The 18,090-nt window shown below is 38.0% G+C and overlaps 1 protein-coding gene across 1 annotated transcript in view; it reads left to right on the forward strand.

The window, feature by feature from the left end:
* The window catches only part of SVEP1 (sushi, von Willebrand factor type A, EGF and pentraxin domain containing 1), a 234,079-nt gene that overhangs the window by 137,133 nt on the left and 78,856 nt on the right, over window positions 1-18,090 (forward strand). The window contains exons 23-27 of the mRNA XM_023202055.3: window positions 3,576-3,689; window positions 4,723-4,924; window positions 7,846-8,003; window positions 8,865-9,066; window positions 11,181-11,356. Of these exons, the coding sequence (XP_023057823.2) occupies window positions 3,576-3,689; window positions 4,723-4,924; window positions 7,846-8,003; window positions 8,865-9,066; window positions 11,181-11,356 (852 nt within the window). The remainder of the gene's footprint in view (window positions 1-3,575; window positions 3,690-4,722; window positions 4,925-7,845; window positions 8,004-8,864; window positions 9,067-11,180; window positions 11,357-18,090) is intronic.

Consider the following 18,090-nt stretch of genomic DNA (forward strand, 5'->3'; position numbering starts at 1 on the left):
AACCTGCACGTTATGCACATGTACCCTAGAACTTAAAGTATAATAAAAAAATAAAAAAAAAAAGACACATATAAGTGAGAATAATACATTAAAATATTTTTTCCTTCAAATTCTATGCTTTGATGGCAGGCAGAATTGTCTTCTTTTGATTTGACAAAAACATTTGTTAGAACCCCTCATTCTCCCATTGATATGGTTTGTCTGTGTCCCCACCCAAATCTCATCTTGAATTGTAGCTCCCATAATCCCCATATGTCAGTGGGAGGGACATGGTGGGAGGTAATTGAATCATGGGGGCAGGTTTCCCCATGCTGTTCTCATGAGAGTAAGTCTCATGAGATCTGATGGTTTTATGAAGGGCAGCTTCCCTGCACATGCTGTCCTGCTTGCTACATGTAAGATGTGCCTTTGTTCTTCCTTCATATTCTGCCATGATCGTGAGGTCTCTCCAGCCATGCAGAGCTATGAGTCAACTAAATGTCTTTCCTTTATAAACTACTCAGTCTCAGATATGTCTTTATTAGCAGCATGAGAATGGGCTAATACATCCATAATTTAGTTCACCTCTCAGAATTCTTCTGTTCTTCAGCTGTTAGTAACATTTCTCCTTTGTATTTCTATGGTATATGTTATCTATAGAGAGATTTAACAAATATATTTTTACACTGTACATTTCTTTCCTAAAAGTAACACTCCTTTCAATTTGATTATAATCGGGAGATTAGAGAACACACTGCACTTATATTGATGTCTCTACAGAACCTAGCATAATGCCTTGCACATAGTGGTACTTTGTGACTATTTCTTGAAATATTTTTATCATGCTGTACCTAATAGAGTGTTTTTATTATGCTCATCAATCTTAGCAAACTAAGTGTGTAATAAGTATGATTTGTTTATACTAAAAAAAAAAAAAGAAAAGAAAACCCAGGAAATACCCTTCTTGACATCGGCCTTGGCAAAGGATTTATGGCTGAGTCCCTAAAAGCAATTGCAACAAAAACAAAAATTAACAAGTAGGAGCTAATTAAATTGAAGAGCTTCTGCACTGCAGAAGAAAGCATCAATGGAGTAAACAGGCAACCTACAGAATGGGAGAAAATACTTGAAAACTATGCATCTGACAAAGGCCTAGTACTCAGAATCTATGAGGAGCTTAAACAAATCAACAAGCAAAACACAAATAACCTCATTAAATAGTGGGCAAAGGACATGAACAGACACTTCTCTAAGATGACAATAAGCAACCAACAAACACGAAAAAAAGCTCATCATCACTAATCATCAGAAAAGGCCAATCAAAACGACAATGAGATACCATCTCACACCAGTCAGATTGGCTTTTTTTTTTTTAATTTGTGTATTTTTTGAGATGGAGTCTCACTCTGTCGCCCAGGCTGGAATGCAGTGGCATGAGCTCAGCTCACTACCCCCTCTGCCTCCCAGGTTCAAACAATTCTCCTGTCTTAGCCTCCCAAGTAGCTGAGACTACAGGCACATGCTACCATGCCCGGCTAATTTTTTGTATTTTTAGTAGAGACAGGGTTTCACCATATTGGTCAGGCTGGTCTCAAACTCCTGACCTCCGGTAATCCACCCGCCGCAGCCTCCCAAAGTGCTGGGATTACAGGCCTGAGTCACTGCCTTCGGCCAGAATGGCTATTATTAAAGAGTCAAAAAATAACACATGCTGGCAAGGTTATAGAAAAACACAGAATGCTTATACACTTTTTTAGGAATGTCCATTAGTTCAGTTACTGTGGAAAGCAGTTTGGAGATTTCTCTAAGTGTATGTCTTAAGTCAAGAGTCACAGTTTTCAGCACCTTCTCACAAAAATAGTTCAGAAACAGTGATCTTATTCTCAATTTCCTTGTTAACCCACATTATAATTATTATAATACTGATGATATATTCTAATAAAATAGACTAGGATTTACTACTTTATAAATAGTAATGACCCCATGATATTATTATGGAGAGTACTAAGATCAAATAAATCATCCAGCATTGTACCTAATTCATAAAATCATTATTATACTAAAAAGATATCTGAATATATATTTTAATACATGTGGGTATATAATTTTCTATATCTTAAAAAGTTTAGTAAAATCCTGATAACATTTCAGAGGAACCATAACTTTATGTGTATCTAAAAACAATTTCCGTAGAGACATGAAAATGTTTAACATAATTTACAGTAGTAATCATTTGGAACAACTCATATATTTTCTGTATCTCAAATCCATGCAACACTGGTAGTCCCAGGCCTATGTTTAGGGGCCACATCACATGTATCTTGAAACAAATTGCTCTGAGCTTATACTCTGAGAGGCCCACATGCTGTGAGACCAACTGCAGACCAGCAGACTCATCACCCCTAACTAAGGGTGTGTATTCAACAGCTGGAACCACATCCAGATTGCTGGCCTGGTTCCCATTTTTCTTTATCATGCTCTTTCCTCTCCACTATCTGCCTATGGTTGCATTTCCATAGACCGTATTAAAATTATGCACCTGCATCCTACATTTATTTATTTAAAATTCCAAATCTCATGTTAGTGACACCTGGAGTTGAATCATAGTAAAAACTTGTGACCAGAATGGTAGACACATACTATGAGAAAAGTAGAACCAAGTTTCTAAATAAAATAAATATATATTTACTAGATGTGAAATGCATTATGTGTATTATTTATTAGACATTATGTTTATTGTGTGGATTTACTGTGGAAAAAAAAGTGTTCATTATGGTCTATATGAAAGTGTAGATTTTATGTTAGATTTACTATTCTCGTAAAAACAACTTTCATTGTGAAATTTCCTTTTAGCATATTTTAATGTCAAGGTACATAAATTATTAGATATGTGTTACATAATTCCATGAGTTATAAATTTAAGCATCCTAAACTCTTCAACCCAAGGAGTCTTTGTACGTATGTTCTTGAATGTGAAGATTTATGGTTCTAGGCTCATTTCTGTGCCTGTCCTTGGCAATGTCACAAACCTCTTTGGATCTAATTCTAGATGTGTAAAATAAAGGATATGAATTACATCAGTTGTTCTCAAATTATGTTCACACAAAACATGGGACAGCTGCACAGAAATTTGGCTGTGTTTCCCTAATTTGCAGAAGAAAATGAGTTATTTTCTTCATTCAATATATTTCTCCCATAATTTTTGCCAACTTTGTAACTGCAACGCTGTAACTGTTACCACTTAACTCTAAAAGGAATAAACTCAAAAAGAGAACAACTTGCAAACAAATAAGGAGGATAATTTTAAAACAAAATCACGCATCTTTTTAACTAAAAAAAATGGTCAGATATTCATAGTTATCATTTTCCATTGCATGCTGAATATGTTAGGATTCTTGCTAGAAAAAATTTGCAGTTCACAGAATAGAAGAAACATTTTATTTCAACATGTTTGGCAAAGAGTTAAATTTATCACAAACATGTTAGCCATGACTTCCAATTTCCCTATTCCAATGCCTGAACAACTTGCTTGGAAACTATTGGTCTTAAAGTCCTTTCAAGTTTTCTCCAGTTCAAAGATTAATAATTCTTTGCAGGTCTGCGGTGTGAAGAAAATATAAACGAGTGTAGCTCCAGTCCTTGTTTAAATAAAGGAATCTGTGTTGATGGTGTGGCTGGCTATCGTTGCACATGTGTGAAAGGATATGTAGGTAAGATGTTTCCAGTCTTCCCAAGTTGTCTTAAAATCTTGTAAACCACCACAAATTAGTACATTTCTTAACATGATATATATTAATGTGAATTTTTGGATTTTATGACTGCATGGTGATTATGTAAGAGAAAGTCTTCATTTTTTGAGGAAATATATGCTGAGATGTTTGGGGTGAAAGGGCCTGCAGGTCTGCAATTTACTCTGAAATGGTTCAGCAAAAAATAATTTGTGTATGTGGTGTGTGTGTGTGTTAAGGCAAACTTTCAAGAAGGAACTGGAGACATATCATGTAATATCATATTGCAGACAGATGCACAATAATATGGTTTAAAAGTGTATGCTTAATTGCTAAAGGGTAAATCCAAGAAAGAAAGTGGCAAGTAAAGGAAAAAGGCAAGATGAAAGAAAGAAGCAAGTTTTGAATGGAATTTACTAGCTTTATTTCTTAACATTATCTCAATTAGATGTCTATTACCAAACTTAATTTCAAAAAAAATAAGATTTAAAAAAGCAGATTATCGGATGGGCATGGTGGTTCACGCCTGTAATCCCAGCATTTTGGGAGGCCGAGGAAGGTGGATTACTTGAGCTCAGGATTTCAAGACCATCTTGGCCAAAATGGTGAAACACTGTCTCTACTAAAAAAATACAAAAATTAGCCAGGTGTGGTGATGGGTGCCTGTAGCCCCAGCTACTCAGGAGACTGAGGCAGGAAAATCGCTTGAACCCAGGAGGTGAAGTTTGCAGTGAGCCGAGATGGCGCCACTGTACTCCAGCCTGGGAGACAGAGCGAGACTCTGTCTCAAGAAAAAAAAAAAAAAAAAAAAAAAACTCAGAGTCCACAAAAAAATGACTTGCAAAAGCCAGAGCCCATTACAGAATGGATCTCAAACCAGTTTGATGTGGCAGTGGCGCCACAGCCTCCATTCCAAGCCTCTAGAAGCAGCATCCTCCAGGGAGTCAACACTTTAATTACAGTGTTCCCAGGGAGTTAATCATTTGGGCTGTTTCTCTTCCTTCTCCATCCTCAGGCCTGCATTGTGAAACAGAAGTCAATGAATGCCAGTCAAACCCATGCTTAAATAATGCAGTCTGTGAAGACCAGGTTGGGGGATTCTTATGCAAATGCCCACCTGGATTTTTGGGTACCCGATGTGGAAAGAACGTGGATGAGTGTCTCAGCCGGCCATGCAAAAATGGAGCTACCTGTAAAGACGGTGCCAATAGCTTCAGGTGAAGGCTAAGTCTGATTCTTTTCACTTTTTTTTTTTTATTTTTCTAAACTAGTCAGTGTTTCTGCAGCCTTTATGGAATATTGCTTTGAGTCTCAAGTCAGCCATTTTCAAATGCTTGCCCGAGGATAGGCTATAGTTGAATATTCCCACCGCCATTTCTGCTTCACTAAGCCCTGAGTAGAGTCTACCATTTTAAAATAGGCAACCTGTTATGGCTTAAGTTTCCAGATGATTCTGATGCACAGCCATGTTTGGGAACTAACATTCTATACTGGGGAAGTCATAAAAGATGAAAGGAAATATAATTACTCAGAAGAAAACACAGTAGCACTAGACAAAGCCCATATTTTATTTATTTATTTATTTTTATATTTTTGAGATGAAGTTTTGCTCTTGTTGCCCAGGCTGGAGTACAATGGTGGGATCTCAGCTCACTGTAACCTCCTTCTCCTGGGTTCAAGCGATTCTCCTGCCTCAACCTCCCGAGTAGCTGGGATTACAGGTGCCCGCCACCAGGCCTGGCTAACTTTTGTATTTTTAGCAGAAATGGGGTTTCACCATGTTGGCCAGGCTGGTCTCAAACTCCTGACCTCAGGTGATCCACCTGTGCTTTAGCTGAAGTTTTTACACCAGATAAAATCAAAATGGAATCTGCAGTCATATTGTGATAGTGCTCATCTATATTCTATGTCCACAATTTTGAAACTTTTAGTAACCTTTTGTTAAAAGAAATCTAACATGAATGTAAAAAAGTAAAATAATAAAAGCTAAGCTTTTATGGCTGAAAATAGTAGTGTTTGAGGGGAAGAAAGACTATGTCTCCCTGAGGCAGCTCTTAAGTGTCAGTAGAATACAGTTTGAAACACAACCCTCTCCTGTTGCCATTATCAAGACTATCCTGTTCCATCCCCCACTCTTTGCAGGGGAGTACAGAAGACAGCACATCTGTAGTACACAAGACAGATTTCTCTTGCTTACAAAATTTTAGAAAACTGTATTGTCCTCAAGGTGCTGCTGGTGTTATAAGTTTACAAAAGTAAAAACCAAAAAAGAACAAAAGAGGTCTAGCCCAATTGCAAAATTTCCCAATCCCCTTCCTTCTACTTCAGCCCCCTTCTGTTACCATCCTCCCACAATATCCTCACCTTCAATATGGAAATGAGGTCTTATCATGTAGCGCTGCTTTCTTATGGGTGTTTGACATTTTCTGGCATATACCTAACTGTAGGCAATGAGAAGTTTCCAGATGAACAACGAGTTCCAAACTCTTTCCTGGGTTTAAAATGATTGATGAATACCAAAGTTGTCTAAATCCTAACTAGAAGAAAGGTGAAAGTACACGTTCCCAATTCAGAAGGAATGTAGGTTGTTGACAAAGTGAATCTGTTTCATAGATGAGGATATGATAATGTTGTAATGACACCAAACACAGGAGGACAAAGGTGAGTGAAATTATAGTCAAAATAGATTTACCATCAAATGCATAGACCCAGTAAAGATCCCCCAATTCCAAATGAGAGTTTTGCTTAAATCCGCCAACCACCAGTTATTCCTGTTAGTCACTGTTAGGTCAGTATCAAAGAGGTTTTCATATGAATATGCTAGTAATGATAACATTAACTTGCATTTAGTGCCAGTCTTTTTAAATTACAAACTATTTCAGTCACACGGAAAATTACAAAGAATAATAAAAGTCATGTACTGATCACTGTGATTATCAAACCTTAGTATTTTGCCATATTTGATTCACATCTTTTGTTTTAAAGACATAAGTTCTAAAGGTAGGGCTGGATTCCCTTCAACACACACACGCATACACATGCGTGTGCGCACACACACATACACACACACACATATTCACCTTCTTCCCCCAGCAGTAATCACTGTCCTGAAGTCTGAATATATCTTTCTTTATTTGGGTTTATATTTTGCTACATATATGACTTCTATAAACAGTATATAACTTACATGTTACATAAGTGGCATCATAACATACATATTCTTTTTGCAATTTTTTTTTTCCACACAGCATATTTTCAAGTATTATCAAGGTGGTTACATTTGGCTCTGGTTTGTTCATTTCAATTGCTCCTTAGTATTTCATTACATGATGGACTTAATTACACTATGATTCATTTTCTTATTCTCCTCTCCATAGACATTTAGAATGATGCTGCTATGAACATTTGTTATATGGGTCCCTGTGCACCTTGTGTAATTATCTCCTAGAGCAGAAAACAAGAAATGAATTTATAGGGTTCTGGGAACACAAACTCTCAACTTCTCAGGACATTGCCAAATTGTAGTCCTACTCACTATATGGGACTTCCTATTTTATGACACTCCTGTCAACATTTGACATTACCAGATATACTTTCCATTCTGATGAGTTTAAAATGGTTTGTTGCATAGTGCAGAAACTGTATAGCATCCTGATTAAGAAAAAGGATATAGGTTGATTCAAAATCCCACTCCACCACTTGATAGCAATAGAACTTGGGCAAATTCTTTAACCTCTCTGAGCCAGAGTTTAGCTCATCTGTAAAATGGGAATAATACTAGTATTGCCTCACTGTTACGAAAATTGGCTTAACATATAAAAGCCTTTAGAACAGCATCTGAACTTTTCATATTTTTCTGAGAACTCCTATGAGGAGAGAAACCACAATGTGTTAATTGTATTTCACCTGGACCAGAACTACTTTCTACTTTATTTTTGCTACTACAACATTTCTAATGCATCTTATCTTATATAGATTTAATCAGGTGAACTGGAAAAAGTAATCTACAATTAAAGCATTTTGATGTTGAAAATATGTTCCAGCATTTTGATTTTCAAAGTCTTTTCAGATAAGATTGTCATAAATGGGAGACTTCCTACAACTGTTCTAATTGTTACAACATTTTGTTTTCTTTCAGATGCCTGTGTGCAGCCGGCTTCACAGGATCACACTGTGAATTGAACATCAATGAATGTCAGTCTAACCCATGTAGAAATCAGGCCACCTGTGTGGATGAATTAAATTCATACAGTTGTAAATGTCAACCAGGATTTTCAGGCAGCAGGTGTGAAACAGGTATATATCAACTCAGTGTTATTAATAACAATACTAAAAATAGTACTGTAATAACAATACCAATTTTGCCTGCACCAAGCACTGCCCATAGGCCAAAAACTATGCCAAAGACTTTGTACTCATTTAATCTTCACAGCCATCCAACAAACTAGGTACTATTACTATTATCCTCAGTGGCACAGATGATGAAATTAAAGCTTAAAAATTTAGGGGGGAAATAGAGAAAACTGAATTTAGTAGAGCTCTTCACATTCTACTTATTTATAATAAAAAGGATACTTTGATAAGCCACTTGACTTCAGAGGTGAGAATCCATGAACATGTTTGAGAATCAGCAGATCAAATCTAAATACTTTCTCAGGAGACTGGAGTCTTTTAGCTGTAAGACTTGTTTTATTGAGTGGGCTATGCAGATTTGGGGCAGAGCTGAATTGCTCATGAACTAGGGAAAAGCCAGAGTCCTAAATAGGGTAGCATGTTACCCTTGCAGATCCTCCTCCTTCTCTCCTGTGACATCAATTACTTCCTCTCTACTGAGTCATTCTCATTAGCATACAGACATGCTTTAGTATCTCCTGGCTTTAGTAGCATTTCAGTTTCCACCTCTCCTTCCAACTACTTCCTGTTTCTCTGCTTCCTTTCGCTATTGAATGCTTTTCCTATCTTGTATACTCACTGATTATTTTATTTAAAAGAATGCACTATGTATTTTGTAAATAATATTTATTTAATTTTGAAACTGCTTCTTAAGTAAATAATCATATTCACTGAAATGAGCTTCTTTGACAATAGCACTGCTTCCTTTGACAATTGGAAATGTCTTCCAAGTGCCACTGTCTGCACACTTCTTATTCATTACAGAACAGTCTACAGGCTTTAACCTGGATTTTGAAGTTTCTGGCATCTATGGATACGTCATGCTAGATGGTGTGCTCCCATCTCTCCATGCTCTAACCTGTACCTTCTGGATGAAATCCTCTGATGACATGAACTATGGAACACCAATCTCCTATGCAGTTGATAATGGCAGCGACAATACTTTGCTTCTGACTGATTATAATGGGTAAGCAGAAGCATCGGGAAGGCTGTGCTTAAGACCTTATGTTGGAGCCAAATTAGAACTGACATTGAGGATGGGAAATGGGAAAGTAGAGGGTCAGTTGTTCTCAGAAAACAGCAGGGTATCAATAATCAAATGGAGCATCTGAACAAGTTCTGTAAGAAGGTAAAATTTTAGTGATAATACCTCAAACATGTATTGTATCTTGCTTTTTACTAAGTATTTTCATATGTATTACTTCTTCTGATACTCACAATGACCTGAGGAACTGTGCCCATTTTACAGACAGTAGAATAAAGTTTCAGAAAGTCTAAATGACTTGCCCCAAATCTCACACCTTGGAAGTAGCAGGGCTAAGTCTCAAACTCTGACTCAAATACTGATACTCTTTCTTTTATATAATAGGACCTCTAAAAGTTAAGGGATTTCAGTGACATCATTGACCCTTGGGAGACAAGTGTATTGCATACAAATCAGTATACAAACTCAGTGTGCATATTTTTTTAGAATCCACTAATTCCAACTTCAGGGCCCCATCCCCCTGGGTTGTCAGGAGAGCCAACCTTAGTTGTACCCAGAGTCTTGCCAAAGAGCCACAGACTTAAGCAGAACTTCCATCACTGGTCAACTGTCGACATTATCACTGAGCTGTCCACTGACCCAGCCTTTATGGTCCCTTTAAAACCACTGCTTTTTAAACATGTGAAATCCTTGGCAAAACGTCAGGTCCATAACTTCAATGTGGTTAGATTCTGTGGTGCACCACATGGTCTTTTCCTCTCAGATCCACCGAAATTCTACTTATGAGCAGGTTGTTGGTGTTCAAAACCCACTGAGCTTTTTTTTTCTATCCGCAATCCAAGGGAATCTCACTATTCTGGTAGAAATCTCCCATCCTCAAATACTATTCTTCTTTATTTACTAGATCTGTTAAAAAACAAAAATCCAAGAAGTTTGCAAAAACCCTCCTTTGAGACAAAATATAGAGAGAGAATCTGTTGCCTCCTTAATTAAGGAGAGAAACTGGAAAAATGCAGAAACCATTAATATCGCAAAAAATATTTTTTCATAAACATCTGTAAACAAGATCTGATAAGATGCTGGGAGAAGTAGTCAATGAACTTTTATCTTCATCATCAACTTTCTCTAATCGTTTCTTTTTCTCCATTTGATTTTGAGGATTTTTCACTTTAAACTGCTTATTAACTTTGTTATTTCCCTGAATGACACAGTTGTTGGAAACATCTTCTGGCTGGCCATCCTTGTTGTTTCAAATATTCTTTTCTTTGGATTGGCATACTTTGTCTAACATATGAGTGCATGAGCAACTGTCTTAGTCCATTCAGGCTGCTACAATAAATTGCATAGACTTGATAGCTTGTAAAGAACGGAAATGTATTTCTCACAGTTCTGGAGGCTTCAAGATCAAGGTGCCAGCATAGTTAGTGTCTGGGGAGGCCCTACGTTCCTGTCCACAGATGGCACCTTCTTACTATGCCTTCACATGGTGAAGGTGCAAGTGGTCTCGTCAGAGCCTTCATGACCTAATCACTTCCCAAACACTCCACCTCCTAATCACATTGGTGATTACATTTCAATACATAAATTTTGAGAGCACACAAGAGAGCACACAAATATTCATACCACAGCAGCAACCATCAAACAGACTTATTGTTTGTTTGATGAAGCATCTACGAACCATCTGAAATTTGTTCTTGGTCTTAAGAAACTTACATTCTGGAAGAAGGATGTCAGTCTGGCATTTACACAATTCTCACCCTTTCCATTCTTGACTCATTCTCTCCAAAACAGCCAGTTGGTAAACTGTCTCAAATTGGAGCAACTTCTTCTGGCTCATCCTAAGACTTTTTCCTACCCCTCAGTGTTTAAGAACACAAACCAATTTTCAGTGAGCTGCAATCAAGTATAATTAGTAAATCAAATCTGCTTTTACAAAATGTGACCAAATGGAGAAAAAAAGAAGAGTAATGGGTTTACACAAAGTACTTTACCCACAAAAAAAAAAAAGGAAAAGAAGAAAAATAGTAACATGCCCCACAGTAAGGATTGCAACATATGGCTAATGACTACATTCCCTGGAATCTTTCTCTCCACAGCTGGGTTCTTTATGTGAATGGCAAGGAAAAGATAACAAATTGTCCCTCAGTGAATGATGGCAGATGGCATCATATTGCAATCACTTGGACAAGTGCCAATGGCGTCTGGAAAGTCTACATCGATGGGAAATTATCTGACGGTGGTGCTGGCCTCTCTGTTGGTTTGCCCATACCTGGTATGTTTTAACAAAATGAGTACAATTCTGTTGAACTGTAGAGGTGATGCTCCTTAAATGGACATCAGGTTTGCTAGCATTTTTGTCCTTGGTTTCAAACAAAGATTAATGGCTCTCTCTCTCTCATTTCCTACTCCCTGATTATCCTAACTGTGGGTTATTAGAAGCTTTTTTCCTAGGTAAGCTGTTTGCCTCTCTGTGTGAGAAATGCCTTTGAAGATCTACATTAAGACTACCAAGAAGCATGCTGAACTAACAGCTGGTTGCTAAACTGTCTTCCAAGGAGATTAATTACTGGTATTTTTTGTTTATTTTAAGGATTGTTTTGTTTTGTTTTGTTTTGTAATCAGTATATAAGCAGGACCATGGCTATCCATCTTTTATGGCCCTTTTCAAATAGATCTTGACCTATCTTCTAAAAAATACTTTTTAATAAATATCCCAGGAGTTTTAGTTTGAAGAATTGCAAACTAAATTTCATTAGGTGACCCAGGTTCTCAGCATTGTACATGGCAATAAGCTTGTTCCATCTGGATACATCTATAGAAATATATGCATATGACATTACCTTTTACTTTGCTCATTTGTTTCAGGTATACAAAATGGTGCCTAGATAAAAGAAAATTAAATAGGCAAAAATGAATTAAAGTATTAGAAACTGACTAATATATTCTAGAAGTAAGTTTGTATGAAACTAGGATAAGTATACTAATAAATATAGCACAAAAATACTAAAAATAAAAATTTATACTAATAAACATATACAAAAAAAACTTCATAAAAATGTGATGAGATGCCTTTGCAAAGCCTCAAATACAATACTTATTTTATTTATTAGAAATTCTTGGCCGGGTGCAGTGGCTCAGGCCTGTAATCCTAGCACTTTGGGAGGCTGAGGTGAGTGGATCACGAGGTCAGGAGTTTTAGACCACCCTGGCCAAAATGGTGAAACCCTATCTCTGCTAAAAACACGCAAAAAACAAATTATCCAGGTGTGGTGACAGGTGCCTGTAATTCCAGCTACTTGGGAGGCTGAGGCAGGAGAATTGCTTGAAAACCCAGGAGGTAAAGGTTGCAGTGAGCCAAGATCTCACCACTGCACTCCACCCTGGGCAACAGAGAGAGACTCTGTCTCAAAAAAAAAAAAAAAATTGTCCATACATTGTTTCACTTTTAATACTACGAAGATCCATGTGGATCAAACCAAAATTGATCTACTTGTGAATTCAAATAATACGTCCTAAGCACTCACTAGGAGGGCCAGGCACCTATGCAAGTCATCGGAAACCCAATGGTGAGCAAAAGTCATGTGGTCCCTGCTCTCCAGAAGCTTTTATTGTGGCCAGGGAGTGAGGTGTTCATCACATAATCACACTAAATGATGTGTAATTTCACACTGAGGCAAGTACTATGGAGGAAAGGAACATCATTCTATGAAAGCCTGTAACCAGGGAGCTGATGTAGAATGGGGAGTCCATGGAGGCTTGTGGAGATGTCCCTAACTCTCAAGGATGATCAGGCACTAATTAGTGAAGGGGACTGGGCCTTGTTGAAAGAGCTAGAAAAAGATTGATGTATCTGAAATGCAGGCTGAAAGAGGGAAGGCAAGGCAATCAGGTAGAGAGGGCAGACATGGCCAAATCACATAAAGCCATGTAGGGTGGATTAAGGATTGAGGTTTTCACCCTAAAATCAATAGGGAGTCACTGATGGATTTTAAGATGGCTGGGGAGATGGCAGGAAGGGCAGCTTAAGTGATTCTGGGCATGAGCAGAAAGAAGTAATAGGGTGTATATGAAAATTCCTAAACAACAAAGAGGTCTCTAATCAGAGGACAAAAGGACTCCCAAGTGCAGGGATAGCACTGAAAGTTAATATCTGAGTTAATATCTAAGAAGCATTTATTATGCTTCTCCTGGGAGAGAAACTTGGGACAAATGAAAAATAAGAGAGAAAGCCCACTCTTCCTTAAACCCCAGAATAACTGAAGAGATGAATGAAACATACAGACAGATCCTTGGACGTGTATCCACACGCTGAGCATTTGCCAAGTGCCAATCCAGCCAGTAAGGCACCATCTGAGTGTTGAGGTTCCAGAAATGGAAGACCCAAAGCACAGAGCTGTAGAGTCAAGGACACATGCATTTTGCTATGAGGAGAAGGCAGAGAAGGAGGCTCAGGACATTTAATGAATTTAGGGAGCAAGGGTGATTTATAAAGAAATGGATTGGGGAGATTAATTTGGAGGGGAAGGAAAGAGAAACAGAGACAAATTAGAAACTTTAGACAGGTTGTTGTAAGATGGGAGTATTGGGAGATTAATATAGAGGTTGCTTTTGAAAATCATGTAATTATTTTATAATACTAGGGCAACATCTAATAAGATGATTTTGATGAAATCACTGGATAAATTTAAAACATGGTCTATCATTCTTTGCCTCTTTGTAAAATATACTTGCACAGGAAGCCAGTGCCAAAACTGAAACTTCCTTGTAATACCATTTATGCCTAATTACCCAAATATTTTTACAAAATTTACTCAGTGTTTTTGTCACAATGATCATGTGAATTTAATAGAGTAGTTATGCTACTATTTTAGAAATGAAGAAACAGAGAATTCCAGAAGAGTTAAAATGAGTCTCTCAAATTGCGTTCCTAGAGCCTAACTCTTTTAATTTATGGCTGTGCCCTCTTCATGTCCCCTTCTGCCTTTTCCACTTAGATTAGCCTATTGATACATGTCCACACATGGAGTAGGTGTGGGACCATTAGAAACTGTAGCACTCACAATGGTAGAGGGAACCTCTGGGGATGTGGATGGACACCCTTAGTATCTACCATACACATCATGCTATAGAATTCTTTCTTGCAATCTACCCACTCCTTTGCCTAGAAACTCTCCATATCTTCCTTCTGCATGAGATTAACTCTAAATCCTCAAGATCCATGTCTGAAAGATTTCCCTGAGCCCAGCCCATTCTCATTGAGCTTTTTCTTTCAGTTCTTCTCTCACTCTGCATGCCTCCACTGCTGCATTAACCACACTATATTGGAAAGTATTTATGTATGAATTTTCCCTTAGAATTATCTCTTAGAAGAAGAAATCCTTTTTCATCAGTGTAAGTCCAGTGCCTGGTATTGTAGACAGCACATTATTGGTAGCTTCATAAACATCTGCTGAATTTAACCAGCCTGAGTCTTGAAGGATGAGTCAGAAGAACAGGGAAAGGCAGCTCAGACAGAAGGAGCTCTGCGTGCAGAGGGCACGGAGCCATGAATGGGTTTTGTGTGAGGAGGAATGGTTGACTGATCCTCAAAGCAGTAGCACAGTGTATATAGAGGAGAAGAAAAGGAAGACGTGATAGAGAAAGAAGCTAAAACATAACATAGTGTTGGGCTGTAATGAGCCTGTTTATGTCCCCCAAGAAATGCACACTTTTTCCTTCAGTTGAATTAAGAGTCATTAAAGGTATTTCAAAAGGAAATGGCATTATCAAGTGAGGTGGGGCAGTGGTTTTTTTGTGTTGGTTTAATTTAGTGTGTTCTTGTTTTCAACTATCTCTTCTCTAAGTGGTGCGATTACAGGTGATTTTTATTTTCTTCTTTATGATATTTTTATAATGAATGTATATTTCTTTTCTGGTTAAAAAAACATTTTTATCTTTAAAATATCAACAATGATGGAAGAGTAAAAGGTAGATTGAAGGAACAGCAAAATAAAACCAAGAAACTCTTACGGTAACCACCTAAGGAAATAGTTTACTGACCAGAGGCATAAGGATGGCCAGGATGATTGAGAATCCATAAATATTGCAGAGTTCCAATTGACACCCTTCGTAGCTGTCTTAGTCCGCTCAGGTTACCATAAAAAATAAAAAAAAAAAAACCATACACAAAGTGGTTTTAATAACTGAAATTGGCCAGGTGCAGTGGCTCACACCTGTAATCCCAGCACTTTGGGAGTCCAAGACAAGTAGATCACCTGAGGTCAGGAGTTTGAGACCAGCTTGGCCAAATGGTGAAACCCCATCTCTACTAAAAATAAAAAAATAAAAATTAGCCAGGCATGGTGGCGGGCCCCCGGCTACTTGGGAGGCTGAGGCAAGAGAATTGCTTGAACCCAGGAGGCAGAGGTTGCAGTGAGGTGAGATCGCGCCACTGCACTCCAGCCTGGGCAACAAGAGTGAAACTCTGCCTCAAAAATAAAAAAATAAAAATAAATGAAATTAATATTCTTGTAGTCCTGCAGGCTGGAAGTCTGAGATCAGGGTACCAGTATGGTTCGTTCCTGGTGAGAGCCCCCTTCCTGGCTTGTAGACAGCCACCTTCTCACTGTATCCTCATATGGCAGGGAGAGAGAGAGCAAACTTTCTGGTGTCTCTTCTTATACAAACCCTAGTCCCATCATGTGGGCCCTACCCTCATGAACTCATCTAAATCCAATCACCTCCCAAAGGCTCCATTCTAAATACCACCATGTTGGGAGTTAGGGCTTCAACATATGAATTTGGTGGGGACACAGTTCAGTGCATAGCAGTGAATGACTGGCTTCAGTTTGACCAAGTTTATTGAAGAGTCTGTTGGCTAAGGTAAGAATTCTAAGAAAAGGAGTTGGTGATGGGGGAAAAGATTATGTATATGGTTTTAGACATATTGAGTTTGAGGTCTATGTTGAATTTCTAGTCACAAAAATACATACACCTAAAGATATAGGTCTGATACTGCTTTATATCAAATTGGCAAAGTTGTTTTTAGTGACACCATAAAATTGGCTAGGATTCAGCATAGCAATCCTGTGTGTAGAGAGCCGGCAAGTATGTAAGTTGATATAATTTTTCTGGGAAGCAATTTAGAAACTTGCATCAAAAGCCTCCTAGAAATTCTTTGCCTGCAACCATCAGTTTACTAGAAATAAATCTATGGAAATCATCAATAACTTGAACATATATGTAAGTATGTATAAATAAACATGTTTATCTCAGTGTTATTTTAGTATTAAACTTAGAAACAAGGCCAACATCCAGTAATAAGGGGCTGTTTAATTAATTAAGCAAATTATGTTTTGTTACCCATTCATGTGTTAAAATAGCATAGTTAGGCGAGGCATAGTAGCTCACATCTGTAATCCCAGTACTTTGGGAGACTGAGGTGGCTGGATCACTTGAGACCAGGAGTTGGAGACCAGCCTGGTCAACATGGGTGGTGAGGGTGGGTGAAATCCCATCTCTGCTAAAAATACAAAAATTAGCCGGATATGGTGGTGCATACCTGTAATCCCAGCTATCTGGGAGGCTGAGCCATGAGAATCACCTGAATCTGGGAGGTAGAGGTTGTGTTGAGCTGAGATCACACCACTGCACTCTAGCCTGGGTGAGGGAGTAAGACTCTGTCTCAAAAAAAAAAAAAAAAAAAAAGCATAGCTATTAAAACTCATGAAATGAGAACATGTTCAAGATGGTCTCACAACACCTTGAACAATATTCAAACATTCTGTAGAGTATGATACTGAGTTATGCGTTTTAAAATACCTCACACATACATACACATATACTAGAACAAAATTAAAATAAAAACCTGGAAAGAAATACAAAAACCTACTAAATAATTATTTCTAGGTAAGAAGAGTTATTTATAATTTAGAATTTTCCTTCTGTGCATGTATTAACTTTAAAATTATTAATACAATTTAAAAACATGTAGATTGGGAAATCATGAAGGATCAATGGACATAGATCAACAAGTGAGATCAAATTGAAATAGTAGTTGACTTTGGGGACTTAAGGGAAGGGTAAGAAGTAGGTGAGGGATAAAAGACTACACGTTGGGTACAGTTTACACAGCTCAGGTGATGGGTGCATCAAAATCTCAGAAAATCTCACTAAAGAAGTGATCTGTGTAACCCAAAACCACCTGTTCCCCAAAAACTACTGAAATTAAAAAAAAAAAAAAAGAGTAGGTGAAGGAAGAAAGTCACAGGGTAGAATCTTGGGATCACTTCTAAGAGGCAGGCAGAGAAGGGAGACTGAGAATGAGCAGAAAGGTTCAAAGAAAACCAGGAGAGGATGCTCTGATAGAAATCAAGCGTAGTGTAATCAAGTCAGGCTCATGGCAGGAAACAGATAGCCCCACTAAAGTGAGTTTAATGAAGGACTGTTTTCAAAGGTGTGAGCGTGGTTAAGAAGACCAAAATATGACAGTAAAACACATATGACTAGCAACAACAGATGGTTGTAAGGGGATGGGCCTGCAGTAACAAGGGTTAGGCATTCTTGCCAGAACTTAGGAACCTGTAGCGCTGGAGAGAATCCCCTAATCTCTTCAGAAATAGAAGGAAAAGCCACTCCTAGTTGGTTGCCTGGCAGGAGGGGATAAAGGAGATTCAACTTCTCTCTCATCTCATTTTCTTATCTCATGCTGGCTCTTCATTGGCCAGAAACAAAGAGAAGCCAGGAGACAAGGAAGCCGGGTGATGCAGCTCACGGGACAACCTTTGGGACACAAAGCTGAGTGGAGAAGGGTGGAGGGTAGGTCTGGCAGTGCAGACACAGACTGTCTGGCGCACCCAGAAAGGCAAGTTGAATAGGATGAAATGCTTAGCCAAAACATATGATACAGAGAAGTCACAGAGATGAATACTGAAATTTCTATTGAATTTGGCAATTAGGAGACCCCTGGCAACTTTAGAAAGTTCCCTAGATTTGGTGATAGAAATTATATCTTTGTAGCTTAAGGAA

The sequence above is a fragment of the Piliocolobus tephrosceles genome, chromosome 14 (genome assembly GCF_002776525.5).
Source record: "Piliocolobus tephrosceles isolate RC106 chromosome 14, ASM277652v3, whole genome shotgun sequence".
NCBI lineage: Eukaryota > Metazoa > Chordata > Mammalia > Primates > Cercopithecidae > Piliocolobus > Piliocolobus tephrosceles.